This window comes from Coregonus clupeaformis, chromosome 35, assembly GCF_020615455.1.
Source record: "Coregonus clupeaformis isolate EN_2021a chromosome 35, ASM2061545v1, whole genome shotgun sequence".
Taxonomy (NCBI): domain Eukaryota; kingdom Metazoa; phylum Chordata; class Actinopteri; order Salmoniformes; family Salmonidae; genus Coregonus; species Coregonus clupeaformis.
The window spans coordinates 21,014,108-21,032,759 of NC_059226.1; the positions used below are offsets into that span (position 1 = coordinate 21,014,108).

At 43.4% G+C, this 18,652-nt stretch overlaps 1 protein-coding gene across 1 annotated transcript in view; it reads left to right on the forward strand.

The window, feature by feature from the left end:
* The window catches only part of LOC121550172 (ras-related protein Rab-26-like), a 127,218-nt gene that overhangs the window by 62,856 nt on the left and 45,710 nt on the right, over positions 1-18,652 (forward strand). Inside the window, exon 5 of the mRNA XM_045210912.1 lies at positions 9,259-9,311. Within this exon, the coding sequence (XP_045066847.1) occupies positions 9,259-9,311 (53 nt within the window). The remainder of the gene's footprint in view (positions 1-9,258; positions 9,312-18,652) is intronic.

An 18,652-nucleotide genomic window follows, 5' to 3' on the forward strand; every position in this document is an offset into this window, starting at 1 on the left:
GGTTCTCTGGGACTTCACAGCTACCCTGCAAGATAGGCAGTCAGTGCCTGCACCCCAAATAGCACCCTATTCCCTATGTGGTCCACTACTTTTGACCAGGTCCCATAGGGCTCTGGTCAAAGGTAGTGCACTACATAGGGAAGATGGTGCCATTTGTGCCGCATCCAGTTCCTTTTGAAGTCAACGAGGCGCAGACAGTAGTCAAGAGGGACTGCTTCAGTGATTTCCACAGCTTTAGTAAAGCAAAGACAGTCAAACCCCTGGCAGCCAGTCACTACCTCCCACAGCTCCGCAGATCAGCAAAGAGTTCTACTGTACCACTTTACTTTCTCATCACTGAGAGGATTGTGTGCAGTGCATCAAACTGTCTCTCTCTCTCTATATATATATATATATATACATACATACATACATACATACATACATACATACATACAGTGGGGAGAACAAGTATTTGATGCACTGCCGATTTTGCAGGTTTTCCTACTTAGAAAGCATGTAGAGGTCTCAAATTTTTATCATAGGTACATTTTCAATATGTGAAAGACGGAATCTAAAACAAAAATCCAGAAAATCACATTGTATGATTAAGTAATTAATTTGCATTTTTTTGCATGACATAAGTATTTGATCAGAAAAGCAGAATTTAATATTTGGTACAGAAACCTTTGTTTGCAATTACAGAGATCATACGTAGGTCTTGACTAGATTTGCACACACTGCAGCAGGGATTTTGGCCCACTCCTCCATACAGACCTTCTCCAGATCCTTCAGGTTTTGGGGCTGTCGCTGGGCAATACAGACTTTCAGCTCCCTCCAAAGATTTTCTATTGGGTTCAGGTCTGGAGACTGGCTAGGCCACTCCAGGACCTTGAGATGCTTCTTACGGAGCCACTCCTTAGTTGCCCTGGCTGTGTGTTTCGGGTCATTGTCATGCTGGAAGACCCAGCCACGACCCATCTTCAATGCTCTTACTGAGGGAAGGAGGTTGTTGGCCAAGATCTCGAGATACATGGCCCCATCCATCCACCCCTCAATACGGTGCAGTCGTCCTGTCCCCTTTGCAGAAAAGCATCCCCAAAGAATGATGTTTTCACCTCCATGCTTCACGGTTGGGATGGTGTTCTTGGGGTTGTACTCATCCTTCTTCTTCCTCCAAACACGGCGAGTGGAGTTTAGACCAAAAAGCTCTATTTTTGTCTCATCAGACCACATGACCTTCTCCCATTCCTCCTCTGGATCATCCAGATGGTCATTAGCAAACTTCAGACGGGCCTGGACATGTGCTGGCTTTCAACTCTTAATGATCGGCTATGAAAAGCCAACTGAGAGACCTGAGCCCTAGGACCATACGTCGGGACTACCGGCCGTGGTGACTCCTTGCTGTCCCCAGTCCGCCTGGCCTTGCTGCTATTCCAGTTTCAACTGTTCTGCCTGCGGTTATGGAACCCCTACCTGTCCCAGACCTGCTGTTTTCAACTCTTAATGATCGGCTATGAAAAGCCAACTGAGATTTATTCCTGATTATTATTTGACCATGCTTGTCACTTATGAACATTTTTGAACATCTTGGTATGGTTCTGTTATAATCTCCACCCGGCACAGCCAGAAGAGGACTGGCCACCCCTCATAGCCTGGTTCCTCTCTAGGTTTCTTCCTAGGTTTTGGCCTTTCTAGGGAGTTTTTCCTAGCCACCGTGCTTCTACACCTGCATTACTAGCTGTTTGGGGTTTTAGGCTGGGTTTCTGTACAGCACTTCGAGATATTAGCTGATGTACGAAGGGCTATATAAAATAAAATTGATTGATTGATTGATTGAGCAGGGGGACCTTGCGTGCGCTGCAGGATTTTAATCCATGACAGCGTAGTGTGTTACTAATGGTTTTCTTTGAGACTGTGGTCCCAGCTCTCTTCAGGTCATTGACCAGGTCCTGCCGTGTAGTTCTGGGCTGATCCCTCACCTTCCTCATGATCATTGATGCCCCACGAGGTGAGATCTTGCATGGAGCCCCAGACCGAGGTTGATTGACAGTCATCTTGAACTTCTTCAATTTTCTAATAATTGCGCCAACAGTTGTTGCCTTCTCACCAAGCTGCTTGCCTATTCTCCTGTAGCCCATCCCAGCCTTGTGCAGGTCTACAATTTTATCCCTGATGTCCTTACACAGCTCTCTGGTCTTGGCCATTGTGGAGAGGTTGGAGTCTGTTTGATTGAGTGTGTGGACAGGTGTCTTTTTATACAGGTAACTAGTTCAAACAGGTGCAGTTAATACAGGTAATGAGTGGAGAACAGAAGGGCTTCTTAAAGAAAAACTAACAGGTCTGTAAGAGCCGGAATTCTTACTGGTTGGTAGGTGATCAAATACTTATTGCATGCAATAAAATGCAAATTAATTACTTAAAAATCATACAATGTGATTTTCTGGAATTTTGTTTTAGATTCCGTCTCTCACAGTTGAAGTGTACCTATGATAAAAATTACAGACCTCTACATGTTTGTAAGTAGGAAAACCTGCAAAATCGGCAGTGTATACTTGTTCTCCCCACTGTGTGTATGTATGTGTGTGTGTGTGTGTGTGTGTGTATGTATATATATATATATATATATATATATATATATATTATATCTATATATATATATATATATAATCTCTCTCATATATATATATACATACATACATACATACATACATACATACATACATACATACATACATACAGTGGGGAGAACAAGTATTTGATACACTGCCAATTCTGCAGGTTTTCCTACTTACAAAGCATGTAGAGGTCTATGTGTTTCTTCCATTTGCGAATAATCGCACCAACTGTTGTCAACTTCTCACCAAGCTGCTTGGCGATGGTCTTGTAGCCCATTCCAGCCTTGTGTAGGTCTACAATCTTGTCCCTGACATCCTTGGAGAGCTCTTTGGTCTTGGCCATGGTGGAGAGTTTGGAATCTGATTGATTGATTGCTTCTGTGGACAGGTGACTTTTATACAGGTAACAAACTGAGATTAGGAGCACTCCTTTTAAGAGTGTGCTCCTAATCTCAGCTCGTTACCTGCATAAAAGACACCTGGGAGCCAGAAATCTTTCTGATTGAGAGGGGGGTCAATTACTTATTTCCCTAATTAAAATGCAAATCAATGTGTACAATTTTTGACATGCGTTTTTCTGGATTTTTTTGATGTTATTCTGTCTCTCACTGTTCAAATAAACCTACCATTAAAATTATAGACTGATCATTTCTTTGTCAGTGGGCAAACGTACAAAATCAGCAGCATATATATATATATTTTTTTTTCTCTTTCTCTCTCTATATTATCTCTCTCTGTCTCTCTATATATATTATTTCTTTCTCTGTCTCTCTATATTATCTCTTTCTCTGTCTCTCGCTCTCTGTCTCTATATTATCTGTCTCTCTCTATATTATCTCTCTCTATATATATATATTATCTATCTCTGTCTCTCTATATATTTTATCTCTCTCTGTCTCTCTCTATATATTATCTCTCTCTGTCTCTCTCTATATATATTATCTCTCTCTGTCTCTCTCTATATATTATCTCTCTTATCTCTCTCTGTCTCTCTCTATATATTATCTCTCTTATCTCTCTGTCTCTCTATATATATTATCTCTCTCTGTCTCTCTCTATCTCTCTCTGTCTCTCTCTATATATTATATATCTTATCTCTCTCTGTCTCTGTCTCTCTCTATATATTATCTCTCTCTGTCACTCTCTATATATTATCTCTCTCTGTCTCTCTCTCTATTATCTCTCTCTGTCACTCTCTATATATTATCTCTATATTATCTCTCTCTGTCTCTCTCTCTATATTATCTCTCTGTCTCTCTATAGAATATTATATCTCATCTCTCTGTCTCTCTCTATATATTATCTCTCTCTGTCACTCTCTATATTATCTCTCTCTGTCTCTCTATATTATCTCTGTCTCTCTCTATATATATTATCTCTCTGTCTCTCTCTCTGTCACTCTCTATATATTATCTCTATATTATCTCTCTCTGTCTCTCTCTCTATATTATCTCTCTGTCTCTCTCTATATTATCTCTCTCTCTGTCTCTATATATTATCTCTCTTATCTCTCTCTGTCTCTCTATATATATTATATCTTTATTATCTCTGTCTCTCTCTATATATTATCTCTCACTGTCTCTCTCTATATATTATCTCTGTATATATTATCTATCTCTCTGTCTCTCTCTCTATATTATCTCTCTCTCTGTCTCTATATATTATCTCTATATTATCTCTCTGTCTCTCTATATATTATCTCTGTCTCTCTCTCTATATTATCTCTATATATACAGTGGGGAAAAAAAATTATTTAGTCAGCCACCAATTGTGCAAGTTCTCCCACTTAAAAAGATGAGAGAGGCCTGTAATTTTCATCATAGGTACACATCAACTATGACAGACAAATTGAGAAAAAAAAAAAAGTATTTGGTCACCTACAAACAAACAAGATTTCTGGCTCTCACAGACCTGTAACTTCTTCTTTAAGAGGCTCCTCTGTCCTCCACTCGTTATCTGTATTAATGGCACCTGTTTGAACTTGTTATCAGTATAAAAGACACCTGTCCACAACCTCAAACAGTCACACTCCAAACTCCACTATGGCCAAAACCAAAGAGCTGTCAAAGGACACCAGAAACAAAATTGTAGACCTGCACCAGGCTGGGAAGACTGAATCTGCAATAGGTAAGCAGCTTGGTTTGAAGAAATCAACTGTGGGAGCAATTATTAGGAAATGGAAGACATATGACCACTGATAATCTCCCTCGATCTGGGGCTCCACGCAAGATCTCACCCCGTGGGGTCAAAATGATCACAAGAACGGTGAGCAAAAATCCCAGAACCACACGGGGGGACCTAGTGAATGACCTGCAGAGAGCTGGGACCAAAGTAACAAAGCCTACCATCAGTAACATACTATGCCGCCAGGGACTCAAATCCTGCAGTGCCAGACGTGTCCCCCTGCTTAAGCCAGTACATGTCCAGGCCCGTCTGAAGTTTGCTAGAGTGCATTTGGATGATCCAGAAGAGGATTGGGAGAATGTCATATGGTCAGATGAAACCAAAATAGAACCTTTTGGTAAAAACTCAACTCGTCGTGTTTGGAGGACAAAGAATGCTGAGTTGCATCCAAAGAACACCATACCTACTGTGAAGCATGGGGGTGGAAACATCATGCTTTGGGGCTGTTTTTTCTGCAAAGGGACCAGGACGACTGATCCGTGTAAAGGAAAGAATGAATGGGGCCATGTATCGTGAGATTTTGAGTGAAAACCTCCTTCCATCAGCAAGGGCATTGAAGATGAAATGTGGCTGGGTCTTTCAGCATGACAATGATCCCAAACACACCGCCCGGGCAACGAAGGAGTGGCTTCGTAAGAAGCATTTCAAGGTCATGGAGTGGCCTAGCCAGTCTCCAGATCTCAACCCCATAGAAAATCTTTGGAGGGAGTTGAAAGTCCGTGTTGCCCAGCGACAGCCCCAAAACATCACTGCTCTAGAGGAGATCTGCATGGAGGAATGGGCCAAAATACCAGCAACAGTGTGTGAAAACCTTGTGAAGACTTACAGAAAATGTTTGACCTGCGTCATTGCCAACAAAGGGTATATAACAAAATATTGAGAAACTTTTGTTATTGACCAAATACTTATTTTCCACCATAATTTTCAAATAAATTCATAAAAAATCCTACAATGTGATTTTCTGGAGAAAAAAAATCTAATTTTGTCTGTCATAGTTGACGTGTATCTATGATGAAAATTACAGGCCTCTCTCATCTTTTTAAGTGGGAGAACTTGCACAATTGGTGGCTGACTAAATACTTTTTTTTCCCCACTGTATATTATCTCTCTCTGTCTCTCTCTATATATTATCACACTCTGTCTCTCTCTACATATGATCTCTTTCTGTCTCTCTCTATATATTATCTCTCTCTATATATTATCTCTCTCCTCCTCTCGCTCCGTTCTGTCTATATCCCTTTGTGGAGAACCCTGTCTGGGAATCAGATAGATGAGCGAGACATGACATCAATCAGAAACAATTAGCCCAGTGGAGACACACTACTATAGCCTAGCCTATACCCGCTCTACTTAGACAGTGATTTATGTGGAAGGGACTCAATTAATCTTCCTGGTTTTTAGATGGAGAATAGCCTGGTCTCAGATTTGTTTGTGTTGTCTTGCCAGCTCCTCACAAACAATGACCTGAGGAAATGGCAAGACGGCACAAACAGATCTGAGATCAGGCTAGAGGGAGACAAACACTCCCCTTCTCTGTTTTCTCATTCTCTAATCTTTTATAACCTTTCCCTAATTTTTTACCATCCTACAGAAATGTACACAGTCATTGCTGAGAGAGAGAGAGAGAGAGAGGGAGACAGAGAGACACAAATACAAATTCCATATAGACACTGTTGCCCTAGAGCAACCCTAAACATCAGCGCCACAGGTAACTTCCACAACGCTGTGAACGATCTACCAATTAGGATCTGGCTAAAAATACTTGAATCAGTTATAGAACCCATTGCCCTTTATGGTTGTGAGGTCAAAATGGGACAAACACCAAATTGAGACTGCATACAGAATTCTGCAAAAATATCCTCAGTGTACAATGAAAAATACCAAATAATGCATGCAGAGCAGAATTAGGCCGATACCCGCTATTTATCAAAATCCAGAAAAGAGCCGTTAAATTCTATAACCAGGATGCGATTCCCAAACCTTCCATAACAAAGCCATCACCTACAGAGAGATGAACTTGGAGAAGAGTCCCCTAAGTGAGCTGGTCCTGGGGCTCTGTTCACAAACACAAACAGACCCCACAGAGCCCCAGGACAACAACACATTTAGACCCAACCAAATCTTGAGAAAACAAAAAGAGAATTACTTGACACATTGGAAAGAATTAACAAAAAAACAGAGCAAACTAGAATGCTATTTGAACCTAAACAGAGAGTACACAGTGGCAGAATACCTGACCACTGTGACTGACCCAAACTTAAGGAAAGCTTTGACTATGTACAGACTCAGTGAGCATAGCCTTGCTAATGAGAAATGTCGCCGTAGGCAGACCTGGCTCTCAAGAGAAGACAGGCTATGTGCACACTGCCCACAAAATGAGGTGGAAACTGAGCTGCACTTCCTCACCTCCTGCCAAATGCATGACCATATTAGAGACACATATTTCCCTCAGATTACACAGATCCACAAAGAATTCGAAAACAAACCCAATTTGTTGCCACAAGAAAAGGGCAACCAGTGAAGAACAAACACCATTGTAAATACAACCCATATTTATGTTGATTTATTTTCCCTTTTGTACTTTAACTATTTGCACATTGTTACAACACTGTATATATACATAATATAACATTTGAAATGTCTTTTATTATTTTGGAACTTCTGAGTGTAATGTTTACTGTTAATTTGTATTGTGTATTTCACTTTTGTTTACTATCTACTTCACTTGCTTTGGCAATGTTAACATATGTTTCCCATGCCAATAAAGCCCTTAAATTGAATTGAAATTGAATTGAGAGAGATTCTCATTTGGGAAAAAGATTGTCCTCTCCTCGAGTCCTCCATCCTCTCTCTCATAGTGGCAGCGCACAGACACACACACACACTTACACACTAAATTGCACACTCAGCCACAGAGGAGCATGATAAATGGAATGAGTTGTTGTCTGTGGATATTACTGTAGGAAGGAGAGCTGTGGGTAGACTGGATATAGGGTAGACTGGTGTGTTCTGCATGGTGATCAGAATGGAGGTGTGGTGGAGTTTGGTGATTTACAACTTGGAGAGGTGAAGAGAGCGAAAGAGAGTGTGTGTGCGTGCCCATTGCCTCCTGTGTTCTGTTTGTAAATCCCTCCGCCCTCTAATTCGGTCTCTCTAACCACTCTCTCTTTTGTTCTCATTTGACTTGTGTCTCTCTATTTGGCACTTCCACTGTTTCTCTCTCTTCTCAGCATCTCTGTTGTGTTCCCTCTCCTACACCACTGTTTCTCTCTCTTCTCAGCATCTCTGTTGTGTTCCCTCTCCTACACCACTGTTTCTCTCTCTTCTCAGCATCTCTGTTGTGTTCTCCCTCTCCTACACCACTGTTTCTCTCTCTTCTCAGCATCTCTGTTGTGTTCTCCCTCTCCTACACCACTGTTTCTCTCTCTTCTCAGCATCTCTGTTGTGTTCTCCCTCTCCTACACCACTGTTTCTCTCTCTTCTCAGCATCTCTGTTGTGTTCTCCCTCTCCTACACCACTGTTTCTCTCTCTTCTCAGCATCTCTGTTGTGTTCTCCCTCTCCTACACCACTGTTTCTCTCTCTTCTCAGCATCTCTGTTGTGTTCCCTCTCCTATACCTACCTCTACTGTATCACACTGTCTGTGGATCAGTTCAATGGGTAGCTATCTACTATATCACACTGTCTGTGGATCAGTTCAAAGGGTAGCTATCTACTATATCACACTGTCTGTGGATCAGTTCAATGGGTAGCTATCTACTATATCACACTGTCTGTGGATCAGTTCAAAGGGTAGCTATCTACTATATCACACTGTCTGTGGATCAGTTCAAAGGGTAGCTATCTACTATATCACACTGTCTGTGGATCAGTTCAATTGGTAGAGATCTATCACACAATCTATCATTATGAACAGGAGCAGATGCAATGTTTGTTACGTCTTTTGAAATATATATTATGTATGAATTGCTTGTCATAAAGGATATATCTGAAAAGGAATGTTTACACATTTATAGTCCTTGTCCTCTCTGAGCCTGGGCAGGCCTGTCTTAATCAGGCTCACAGAGAGCAAGAAGGAGAATTGACTCTGTGTTATATGCCCTCCTCAGTAAAAATGAATAAAGGAACTCAGTCAACCGTGAACTAATTGGGAAGCCACAGGTTCAAATGAACTCTTCGTTGTCAATGGGTTCTGCCAGGCCTGCTAATTCACTAACATTTACTTTTGCTCTCCCCCACTTTCTCTCTCTGTCTCCCTGTCTCTGTCTCTCACTGTCTCTGTCTCTCCCTGTCTCTGTCTCTGCCTGTCTCTGTCTCTGCCTGTCTCTGTCTCTGCCTGTCTCTGTCTCTCCCTGTCTCTCTCTGTCTCTCCCTGTTTCTGTGTCTCCCTGTCTCTGTCTCTCCCTGTCTCTGTCTCTCCCTGTCTCTGTCTCTCCCTGTCTCTATCGCCCTGTCTCTGTCTCCCTGTCTCGCTCAGCTCTCCTGTTGCTGTATGACGTGACCAACAGAACATCATTTGACAACATCAAGGTAGGAGTCTCCATTTCTCTTTTTATTTTCTCTTCCCCTCTCTTTGTTTGTTGAAATGAGCCTGAAAACAGCCTGTAATAAGCAGACATTAGAGTACTTTCATAGAACCTATTTGGCTAATTATCACGTTAGAAGCTTTCTAAGTGACTTGGAGGGGTCGTTTGATAATGGAGAAAATATGTCTGTCTCTCTAGTGTCATTTTGTAACAAAGCCATAACAGTGTAATGATATATCATTATATTGCGCATGGGAGGGATGGAACATCCTGTCTTTTCTTTCTCTGCTGCTGCTGCACCTGTCAGCAAGAGGGAGGGGGGAGGGGGGGAGGGAGAGAGGGCAAGGAGGCAGAAAGAAAGTGAGAGAAAGAGCAAGAGAGAAGAAGAGAGCGACAGAGTAAGAAAGAGAGATTGTACCTGTGTGTGTGTGTGTGTGTGTGTGTGTGTGTGTGTGATTGACAATGTAGCTTTAGCCCCTGTTAGTCCCAGTTGTCTGTGTGACTCGGTCTCCCTATAGGCTGCCTGTGGGACCGTCCCTCTGTCTGCCTGTCTTTCTGTCCGTCTGTCTCCCAGCCTGCATATCTCTCGCTCTCTCCTCATCACCAGAGCTCTCAGGGGAGCCTCTAACAGTGTGCTGATGGCCACCGAAACACACACAGACCTGATGGCCACTGAACGGATAGGACTCACAGGGTGTGTTTCTGTCACTCTGTGGTGTTGCCTCAGACCTGTGGTTAGTGTTTCTATTAGATGGAAAAATCAGGTGTTTTTCTGTCTAAGTGTTAAGTGGTTGTTTTTCTAACATCAAAGGTTTTTTAGGAAATAATTTGTAAAGCTTTACACCAAAGCATCAACACTTGTGGCAATCATTGGTACATTGATTTGTATTCATTGTTTCCCTTACACCTCATGCCCATAAACTGGACCTGCTGCCTACCAGACCTGGGTTCAAATACTATTTGAAATTATTTAAAATACGTAATATGTGTTTGATTGAGCTTACCTGTTGCAATGGAACCAATAGAGATGTCCCACATTTTTTTTCCATTTATGAATGTGTTATTCAATGCGTTTCTATGGGCTTTAGTAGTAAAGGCCTAAATCAATATTTTATCAAATAATTTTCAGATTTTGTTTTGATACCTAAAGATACCCCCCACAACGTCTTAGACTCTAAATAATTAAATGTTAATCATGCAATGGAAGATTTGCATGAAAACTCTATTTGCATGTAAGGCGCTCAGGTTAGGATTTCAGGCCTGTTTTCAACTGATGTGTTCAACTTTAAATTAAACTGAACACAATGAGCAGGATTGGATGGCTGTAGCCAAGATAATATGTGTGTTAGCTCTGGATGAATAATGGTTTGGCCTCCTTCTGGCAGCAGCAGCAGGAACACTGGTCCCAGATAACAGGATGAGGAATTGCGTAGATAAGAATTACCCAACCACTCACAAAGAAGACATTCATTATAAATCAAATCACATCAAATTGTATTTGTCACATGCGCCGAATACAACAGTGAAATGCTTGCTTACAAGCCCTAGACTTGGCGCTCCGGTAACGCTTGCTGTGCGGTAGCAGAGAGAACAGTCTATGACTAGGATGGCTGGAGTCTTTGATAGTTTTTAGGGCCTTCCTCTGACACCGCCTGGTATTGATGTCCTGGATAGCAGGAAGCTTGGCCCCAGTAATGTACTGGGCCGTACGCACTACCCTCTGTAGTGCCTTGCGGTCGGAGGCTGAGCAGTTGCCATACCAGGCAGTGATGCAACCAGTCAGTATGCTCTCGATGGTGCAGCTGTATAACTTTTTGAGGATCTGAGGACCCATGCCAAATATTTTCAGTCTCCTGAGGGGTAATAGGTTTCGTCGTGCCCTCTTCACGACTGTCTTGGTGTGTTTGGACCATGATAGTTTGTTGGTGATGTGGACACCAAGGAACTTGAAGCTCTCAACCTGCTCCATTACAGCCCCGTCGATGAGAATGGGGGCGTGCTCGGTCCTCTTCTTTTTTCTGTAGTCCACAATCATCTCCTTTGTCTTGATCACGTTGAGGGAGAGGTTGTTATCCTGGCATCACACGGCCAGGTCTCTGACCTCCTCCCTATTGGCTGTCTCATCGTTGTCGGCAAACTTAATGATGGTGTTTGAGTCGTGCCTGGCCATGCAGTCATGGGTGAACAGGGAGTACAGGAGGATGATTGCATCATCTGTGGATCTGTTGGGGCGGTATGCAAATTGGAGTGGGTCTAGGGTTTCTGGGATAATGGTGTTGATGTGAGCCATGACCAGCCTTTCAAAGTACTTCATGACTACAGACATGAGTGCTACGGGTCGGTAGTCATTTAGGCAGGTTACCTTAGTGTTCTTGGGCACAGGGACTATGGTGGTCTGCTTGAAACATGTTGGTATTACAGACTCAGTCAGGGACATGTTGAAAATGTCAGTGAAGACACTTGCCAATTGGTCAGCGCATGCTCGGCGTACACGTCCTGGTAATCCGTCTTTTTAAAGGTCTTACTCACATCGGCTACGGAGAGCGTGATCACACAGTGGTCCGGAACAGCTGATGCTCTCATGCATGCTTCAGTGTTGCTTGCCTAGAAGCGAGCATAGAAGTAATTTAGCTCGTCTAGGAGGCTTCTGTCACTGGGCAGCTCGCGGCTGTGCTTCCCTTTGTATTCTGTAATAGTTTGCAAGCCCGACGAGCGTCGGCGCCGGTGTAGTACGCTTTGCCTGTTTGATGGTTCGTCGGAGGGCATAGCGGGATTTCTTATAAGTGTCCGGGTTAGAGTCCCGCTCCTTGAAAGCGGCAGCTTAACCCTTTAGCTCAGTGCGGATGTTGCCTGTAATCCATGGTTTCTGGTTGGGATATGTGCGTACGGTCATTGTGGGGAAGACGTCATCAATGCACTTATTGATGAAGCCAGTGACTGATGTGGTGTACTCCTCAATGCCATCGGAAGAATCCCGAACATATTCCAGTCTGTGCTAGCAAAACAGTCCTGTAGCTTAGCATCTGCGTCATCTGACCACTTCTTTATTGACCTAGTCACTGGTGCTTCCTGCTTTAGTTTTTGCTTGTAAACAGTAATCAGGAGGATAGAGTTATGGTCAGATTTGCCAAATGGAGGGCGAGGGAGAGCTTTGTTACGTGTCTCTGTGTGTGGAGGAAAGGTGGTCTAGAGTAGTTTTTTTTGTTTTTTCTGTGGTTGCACATTTAACATGCTGGTAGATATTAGTTAAAACGGATTTAAGTTTCCCTGCATTAAAGTCCCCAGTCACTGGGAGCACCGCCTCTGGATGAGCATTTTCCTGTTTGCTTATGGCCTTACACAACTCATTGAGTGCGGTCTTAGTGCCAGCATCGGTTTGTGGTGGTAAATAGACAGCTACGAAAAATATAGATGAAAACTCTCTTGGTAAATAGTGTGGTCTACAGCTTATCATGAGATACTCTACCTCAGGTGAGCAAAACCTCGACTTCCTTAATATTAGATTTCGTGCACCAGCTGTTGTTTACAAATATACACAGACCGCCACCCCTTGTCTTACCGGAGGCAGCTGTTCTATCTTGCCGATGCAGCGTATATCCCGCCAGCTGTATGTTATCCATGTCATCGTTCAGCAATACTTGGTGAAACATAAGATATTACAGTTTTTAATGTCCCGTTGGTAGGATATCCTCGATCTTAGTTTGTCTATTTTGTTATCCAATGATTGTACATTGGCTAATATAACTGATGGTAGAGGCAGATAATCCACTCGCCGTCGGATCCTTACAAGACCTACGTCCCCGATATCTCCGTCTCTTTCTCATGCGAATGATGGTGATTTGGGCCTTGTCGGGTGTCTGAAGAAAATCCTTCGCGTCCGACTCCTTAAAGAATAAATCTTCGTCCAGTATGAGGTGAGTAATCGCTGTCCTGATATCCAGAAGATATTTTCGGTCATAAGAGACGTTGGCAGAAACATTATCTACAAAATAAGTTACAAATAACGCGAAAAAACACACACAATTGTTTAGGAGGCCGTAAAATGGCAGCCATCTCCTCCGGCACCATTTTAGACAGCTATGTAGATATCTATGAGTTATGTGATTTATTGCATTGTAGTCCAAGTCCCGTTTTTCTTGTGTATTAAGTAGGGTTCTAAAATGTCGGTATCTTTCCCACAATTCCCAGGTTTTACAGAATTCCAGGTAGGAGGATTATTCTCGCCTGATTCCAGGAATGTTTCAACCAGGACTCCTGTGAAGTCTGGACATTTTGGGAAAGATAGTCATTTTGCAACCCCAGTATGAATTAGATATGAAGGATTGTATTTTCTCATATCAGTGAGATCTTACTGGTCAAAATGACTACTATAAGGTAGGTTTTATAGGCTTGTGTGCTGCTTATAAATATAATAAAGATCTTGTATTTCTGTGGTGTCCCATGCCTCTGTTTGTGTCATCACTTGCTATAGCTTCATTATAGGACTCTTCTTCAAAGGGCTTTCTGACTATACATTCTAACTTGCATGGGAAGGCAATTTGGTTCATAATGCCATCATGTCTGATTGCGGTACATGGGACGAAATGTTAACAATTCTATCATCATTTATTTCTACAATATGTGAGCTTGTGTCAGGGCCAGGGCAGAACCATGGGGTGAGCCGTGAAGTTGAAGAAGGGAAGAGAGAGAGAGAGCTCCATATGTGGTGTGTTGGTAGTGGGCTCATGCATCACCCATTTTCTGGCAGACACTACCAGCACAGTACTTAATTCTTAAGAACTACACTCTTAGAAAAAAGTGTTCCAAAGGGGTTCTTTGGTTGTCCCCATAGGAGTACAAATTCCAAGATGGCGAATTAGTGCAGTTGTGTTTTTATCGTCTGTCTGTAAATAGCCTGTAAATACCCTATTTTCGTACATTTTTCGTACATATTTCCCTATCAGACTTTTCATCCTTCTACAAGATATACTTTCCTGCAACCCGCCTCACTCAATGTGGAACGGATTCTATTATTGACTTACCTTTATCTAGAATCTAGAATCTCCAGTTGAAACTAGCTAGCCAGCTAACTAGCTACTTGCTTTTTGCTATTAGCCACAGCTAGCGGTGTTTTCACCCAGAACATTGGATTTTTTCCGCGGGATTAATTTTAATCACTGGACATTGATCACCGGATATTCGGCCAGTCTGCACAGCGCGTTATCGACCCAGAACATATCAGTTTTTCCGCGGAATCACTGATTCACTGGAACTTTAACTCCGGATTCATCGCTTCCAGCTGGCTACAACAAAACGGACGCTGTGGTCTGGCTAATCAACCTGAGCTAGGCCCATCTCCCGGCTATCTACCTCTCTATCAACCGGACGGGACCACATAGTATTGACACGGAGCCCCGCCGATCCTACACGACTGGTCTGCCGACGAAATCGTCTGATGTGGTTACGACGTAACCACGAAGATTCCATCCATCTGCTAGCCCTGGCCCGTTAGCACACGCTTACTCACTAAACTGAACTAGCTACTGGACTAGCTACTTGCTATTAGCCACAGCTAGCAGTGTTTCACCCAGAACATTTGATTTTTTTTTCCGCGGGATTAATTTTAATCACTGGACTTTGATCACCGGATATTCGGCCAGACAGCACTGCGCGTTATCGACCCAGAACATATCAGTTTTTCCGCCGGAATCACTGGACCTTTAACTCCGGATTCTTCGCTACCAGCTGGCTACAACAAAACGGACGTAGCACACGCTAGCCGTGGCCTCTTACTCACTAGCACTTCACCACCGGACCTTATGATAACCCAGCTATACAGCTGATATCTGCTGGACTGTTCCTTTTTACGGTACTACATCCTGTTTATGTTTAGCCTCAGCCCAAACATGGTTAGTTTATTGTTGTTTCGGTTATTTCTAATTGTACTATATCACTGTAGACCCCCCAGCCTAGCTAAACCTGCCTTAGTTAGCTCCTTTGTCCCTCCACCCATACACTCAGAGACCGAATCAATTGATGCCTCTAGAGATACTATCTCTTTCAGTGTTACCCAACGCTTAGGTTTACCTCCACTTTACTCATATCCTTCCATATCCTTGTCTGTACATAATGCCCTGAATCTTTTCTATAACACCCGGAAATCTGCCCCCCTTTATTCTATGTACCCAACGCACTAGAAGACCAGTTCTTAAAGCCTTTAGCCGTATCCTTATTCTAGTCCTCCTCTGTTCCTCTGGTGATGTAGAGGCTAACCCAGGCCCTGTAGTCCCCAGTATCACTCCTACTCCCCAGGAGCTATCATTTGTTGACTTCTGTAATCGCAAAAGTCTTGGTTTCTTGCACATAAATATCAGAAGTCTACTTCCTAAGTTTGAGTTATTCACTGCGTTAGCACACTCTGCCAACCCTGATGTTCTAGCAGTGTCTGAATCCTGGCTCAGGAAGGCCACCAAAAATTCTGAAATTTCCATCCCCAACTATAACATTTTCCGTCTAGATAGAACTGCCAAAGGGGGTGGAGTTGCAATCTACTGTAGAGATAGCCTGCAGAGCTCTATCATACTATCCAGGTCTGTACCCAAACAGTTTGAGCTTCTACTTCTAAAAATCCACCTTTCCAGAAATAAGTCTCTCACTGTTGCCGCTTGCTACAGACCCCCCTCAGCCCCCAGCTGTGCCCTGGACACCATATGTGAATTGATTGCCCCCCATTTATCCTCTGAGTTTGTACTGCTTGGTGACCTAAATTGGGATATGCTTAATACCCCAGCCATCCTACAATCCAAGCTAGATGCCCTCAACCTCACGCAAATTATCAACGAACCTACCAGGTACAACCCTAAATCCTTAAACATGGGTACCCTCACAGATATCATCCTGACTAACATACCCTCTAAATACACCTCAGCTGTCTTCAACCAGGATCTCAGCGATCACTGCCTTATTGCCTGCGTCCGTAACGGGTCCGCGGTCAAACAACCACCCCTCATCACTGTCAAACGCTCCCTAAAACACTTTAGCGAGGAGGCCTTCCTAATTGACCTGGCCCAGGTATCCTGGATGGATATAGATCTCATTCCGTCAGTATAGGATGCCTGGTTGTTCCTTAAAAGTAATTTCCTCTCAATCTTAAATAAACATGCCCCATTCAAAAAATACAGAACTAAGAACCGATATAGCCCCTGGTTCTCCTCAGACTTGACTGCCCTTGACCAGCACAAAAACATCCTGTGGCGTACAGCATTAGCATCAAATAGCCTCCCGCGATATGCAACTTTTCAGGGAAGTTAGGAACCAATATACACAAGCAGTCAGGAAAGCAAAGGCTAACTTTTTTCAAACAGAAATTTGCATCCTGTAGCACTAACTCCAAAAAGTTTTGGGACACTGTAAAGTCCATGGAGAATAAGAGCACTTCCTCCCAGCTGCCCACTGCACTGAGGCTAGGAAACACTATCACCACCGATAAATCTACAATAATCGAGAATTTCAACAAGCATTTTGCTACAGCTGGCCATGCTTTCCATCTGGCTACCACCAACCCGGCCACCAACTCTGCACCCTCTGCTGCAACTTGCCCATGCCCCCCCGCTTCTCCTTCACACAAATTCAGACAGCTGATGTTTTGAAAGCGCTGCAAAATCTGGACCCCTACAAATCAGCTGGGCTAGACAATCTGGACCCTTTCTTCCTAAAACTAGCCGCCGAAATTGTCGCAACCCCTATTACTAGTCTGTTCAACCTCTCTTTCATAACGTCTGAGATCCCCAGAGATTGGAAAGCTGCCGCGGTCATCCCCCTCTTCAAAGGGGGTGACACTCTAGATCCAAACTGCTACAGACCTATATCCATCCTGCCCTGCCTTTCGAAAGTATTCGAAAGCCAAGTTAATAAACAGATCATCGACCATTTCGAATACCACCGTACCTTCTCCGCTATGCAATCCGGTTTCCGAGCTGGTCACGGGTGCACTTCAGCCACGCTCAAGGTCCTAAACGATATTATAACCGCGATTGATAATAGACAGTACTGTGCAGCCGTCTTCATCGACCTGGCCAAGGCTTTCGACTCTGTCAACCACCGCATTCTTATTGGCAGACTAAATAGCCTTGGTTTCTCAAATGACTGCCTCGCCTGGTTCACCAACTACTTCTCAGATAGAGTTCAGTGTGTCAAATCGGAGGGCCTGTTGTCTGGACCTATGGCAGTCTCTATGGGGGGTGCCACAGGGTTCAATTCTTGGGCCGACACTTTTCTCCGTGTATATCAATGATGTCGCTCTTGCTGCTGGTGACTCTCAGATCCACCTCTACGCAGACGACACCATTTTGTATACATCTGGCCCTTCATTGGACACTGTGTTAACAAACCTCCAAACGAGCTTCAATGCCATACAACAATCCTTCAGTAGCCTTCAACTGCTCTTAAACACTAGTAAAACTAAATGCATGCTTTTCAATCGAACGCTGCTAGCACCCGCCCACCCGACTAGAATCACCACTCTGACGGGTCTGACCTAGAGTATGTGGACAACTACAAATATCTAGGTGTCTGGTTAGACTGTAAACTCAACTTCCAGACTCACATAAAGAATCTCCAATCCAAAGTTAAATCTAGAATCGGCTTCCTATTTCGCAACAAAGCCTCCTTCACTCATGCTGCCAAACATGCCCTCGTAAAACTGACTATCCTACCGATCCTTGACTTCGCGATGTCATTTATAAAATAGCCTCCAACACTCTACTCAGCAAATTGGATGTAGTCTATCACAGTGCCATCCGTTTTGTCTCCAAAGCCCCATACACTACCCACCACTGTGACCTGTACGCTCTTGTTGGCTGGTCCTCACTACATGTTCGTCGTCAAACCCACTGGCTCCAGGCCATCTATAAATCACTGCTAGGCAAATCCCCGCCTTATCTTAGCTCATTGGTCACCATAGCAGCACCCACCCGTAGTCTGCGCTCCAGCAGGTATATCTCACTGGTCATTCCCAAAGCCAACACCTCCTTTGGCCGCCATTCCTTCCAGTTCTCTGCTGCCAATGACTGGAACGAATTGCAAAAATCTCTGAAGCTGGAGACTCTTATCTCCCTCAATAACTTTAAGCATCAGTTGTCAGAGCACCTTACCGATCACTGCACCTGTACACAGCCCATCTGAAATTAGCCCACCCAACTACCTCATCCCTATATTGTTATTTAATTTGCTCTTTTGCACCCCAGTATCTCTATTTGCACATAATCTCTTGCACATCTAGCATTCCAGTGTTAATACTATTGTAATTATTCTGCACTATAGCCTATTTATTGCCTTACCTCCATAACTTGCTACATTTGCACACAC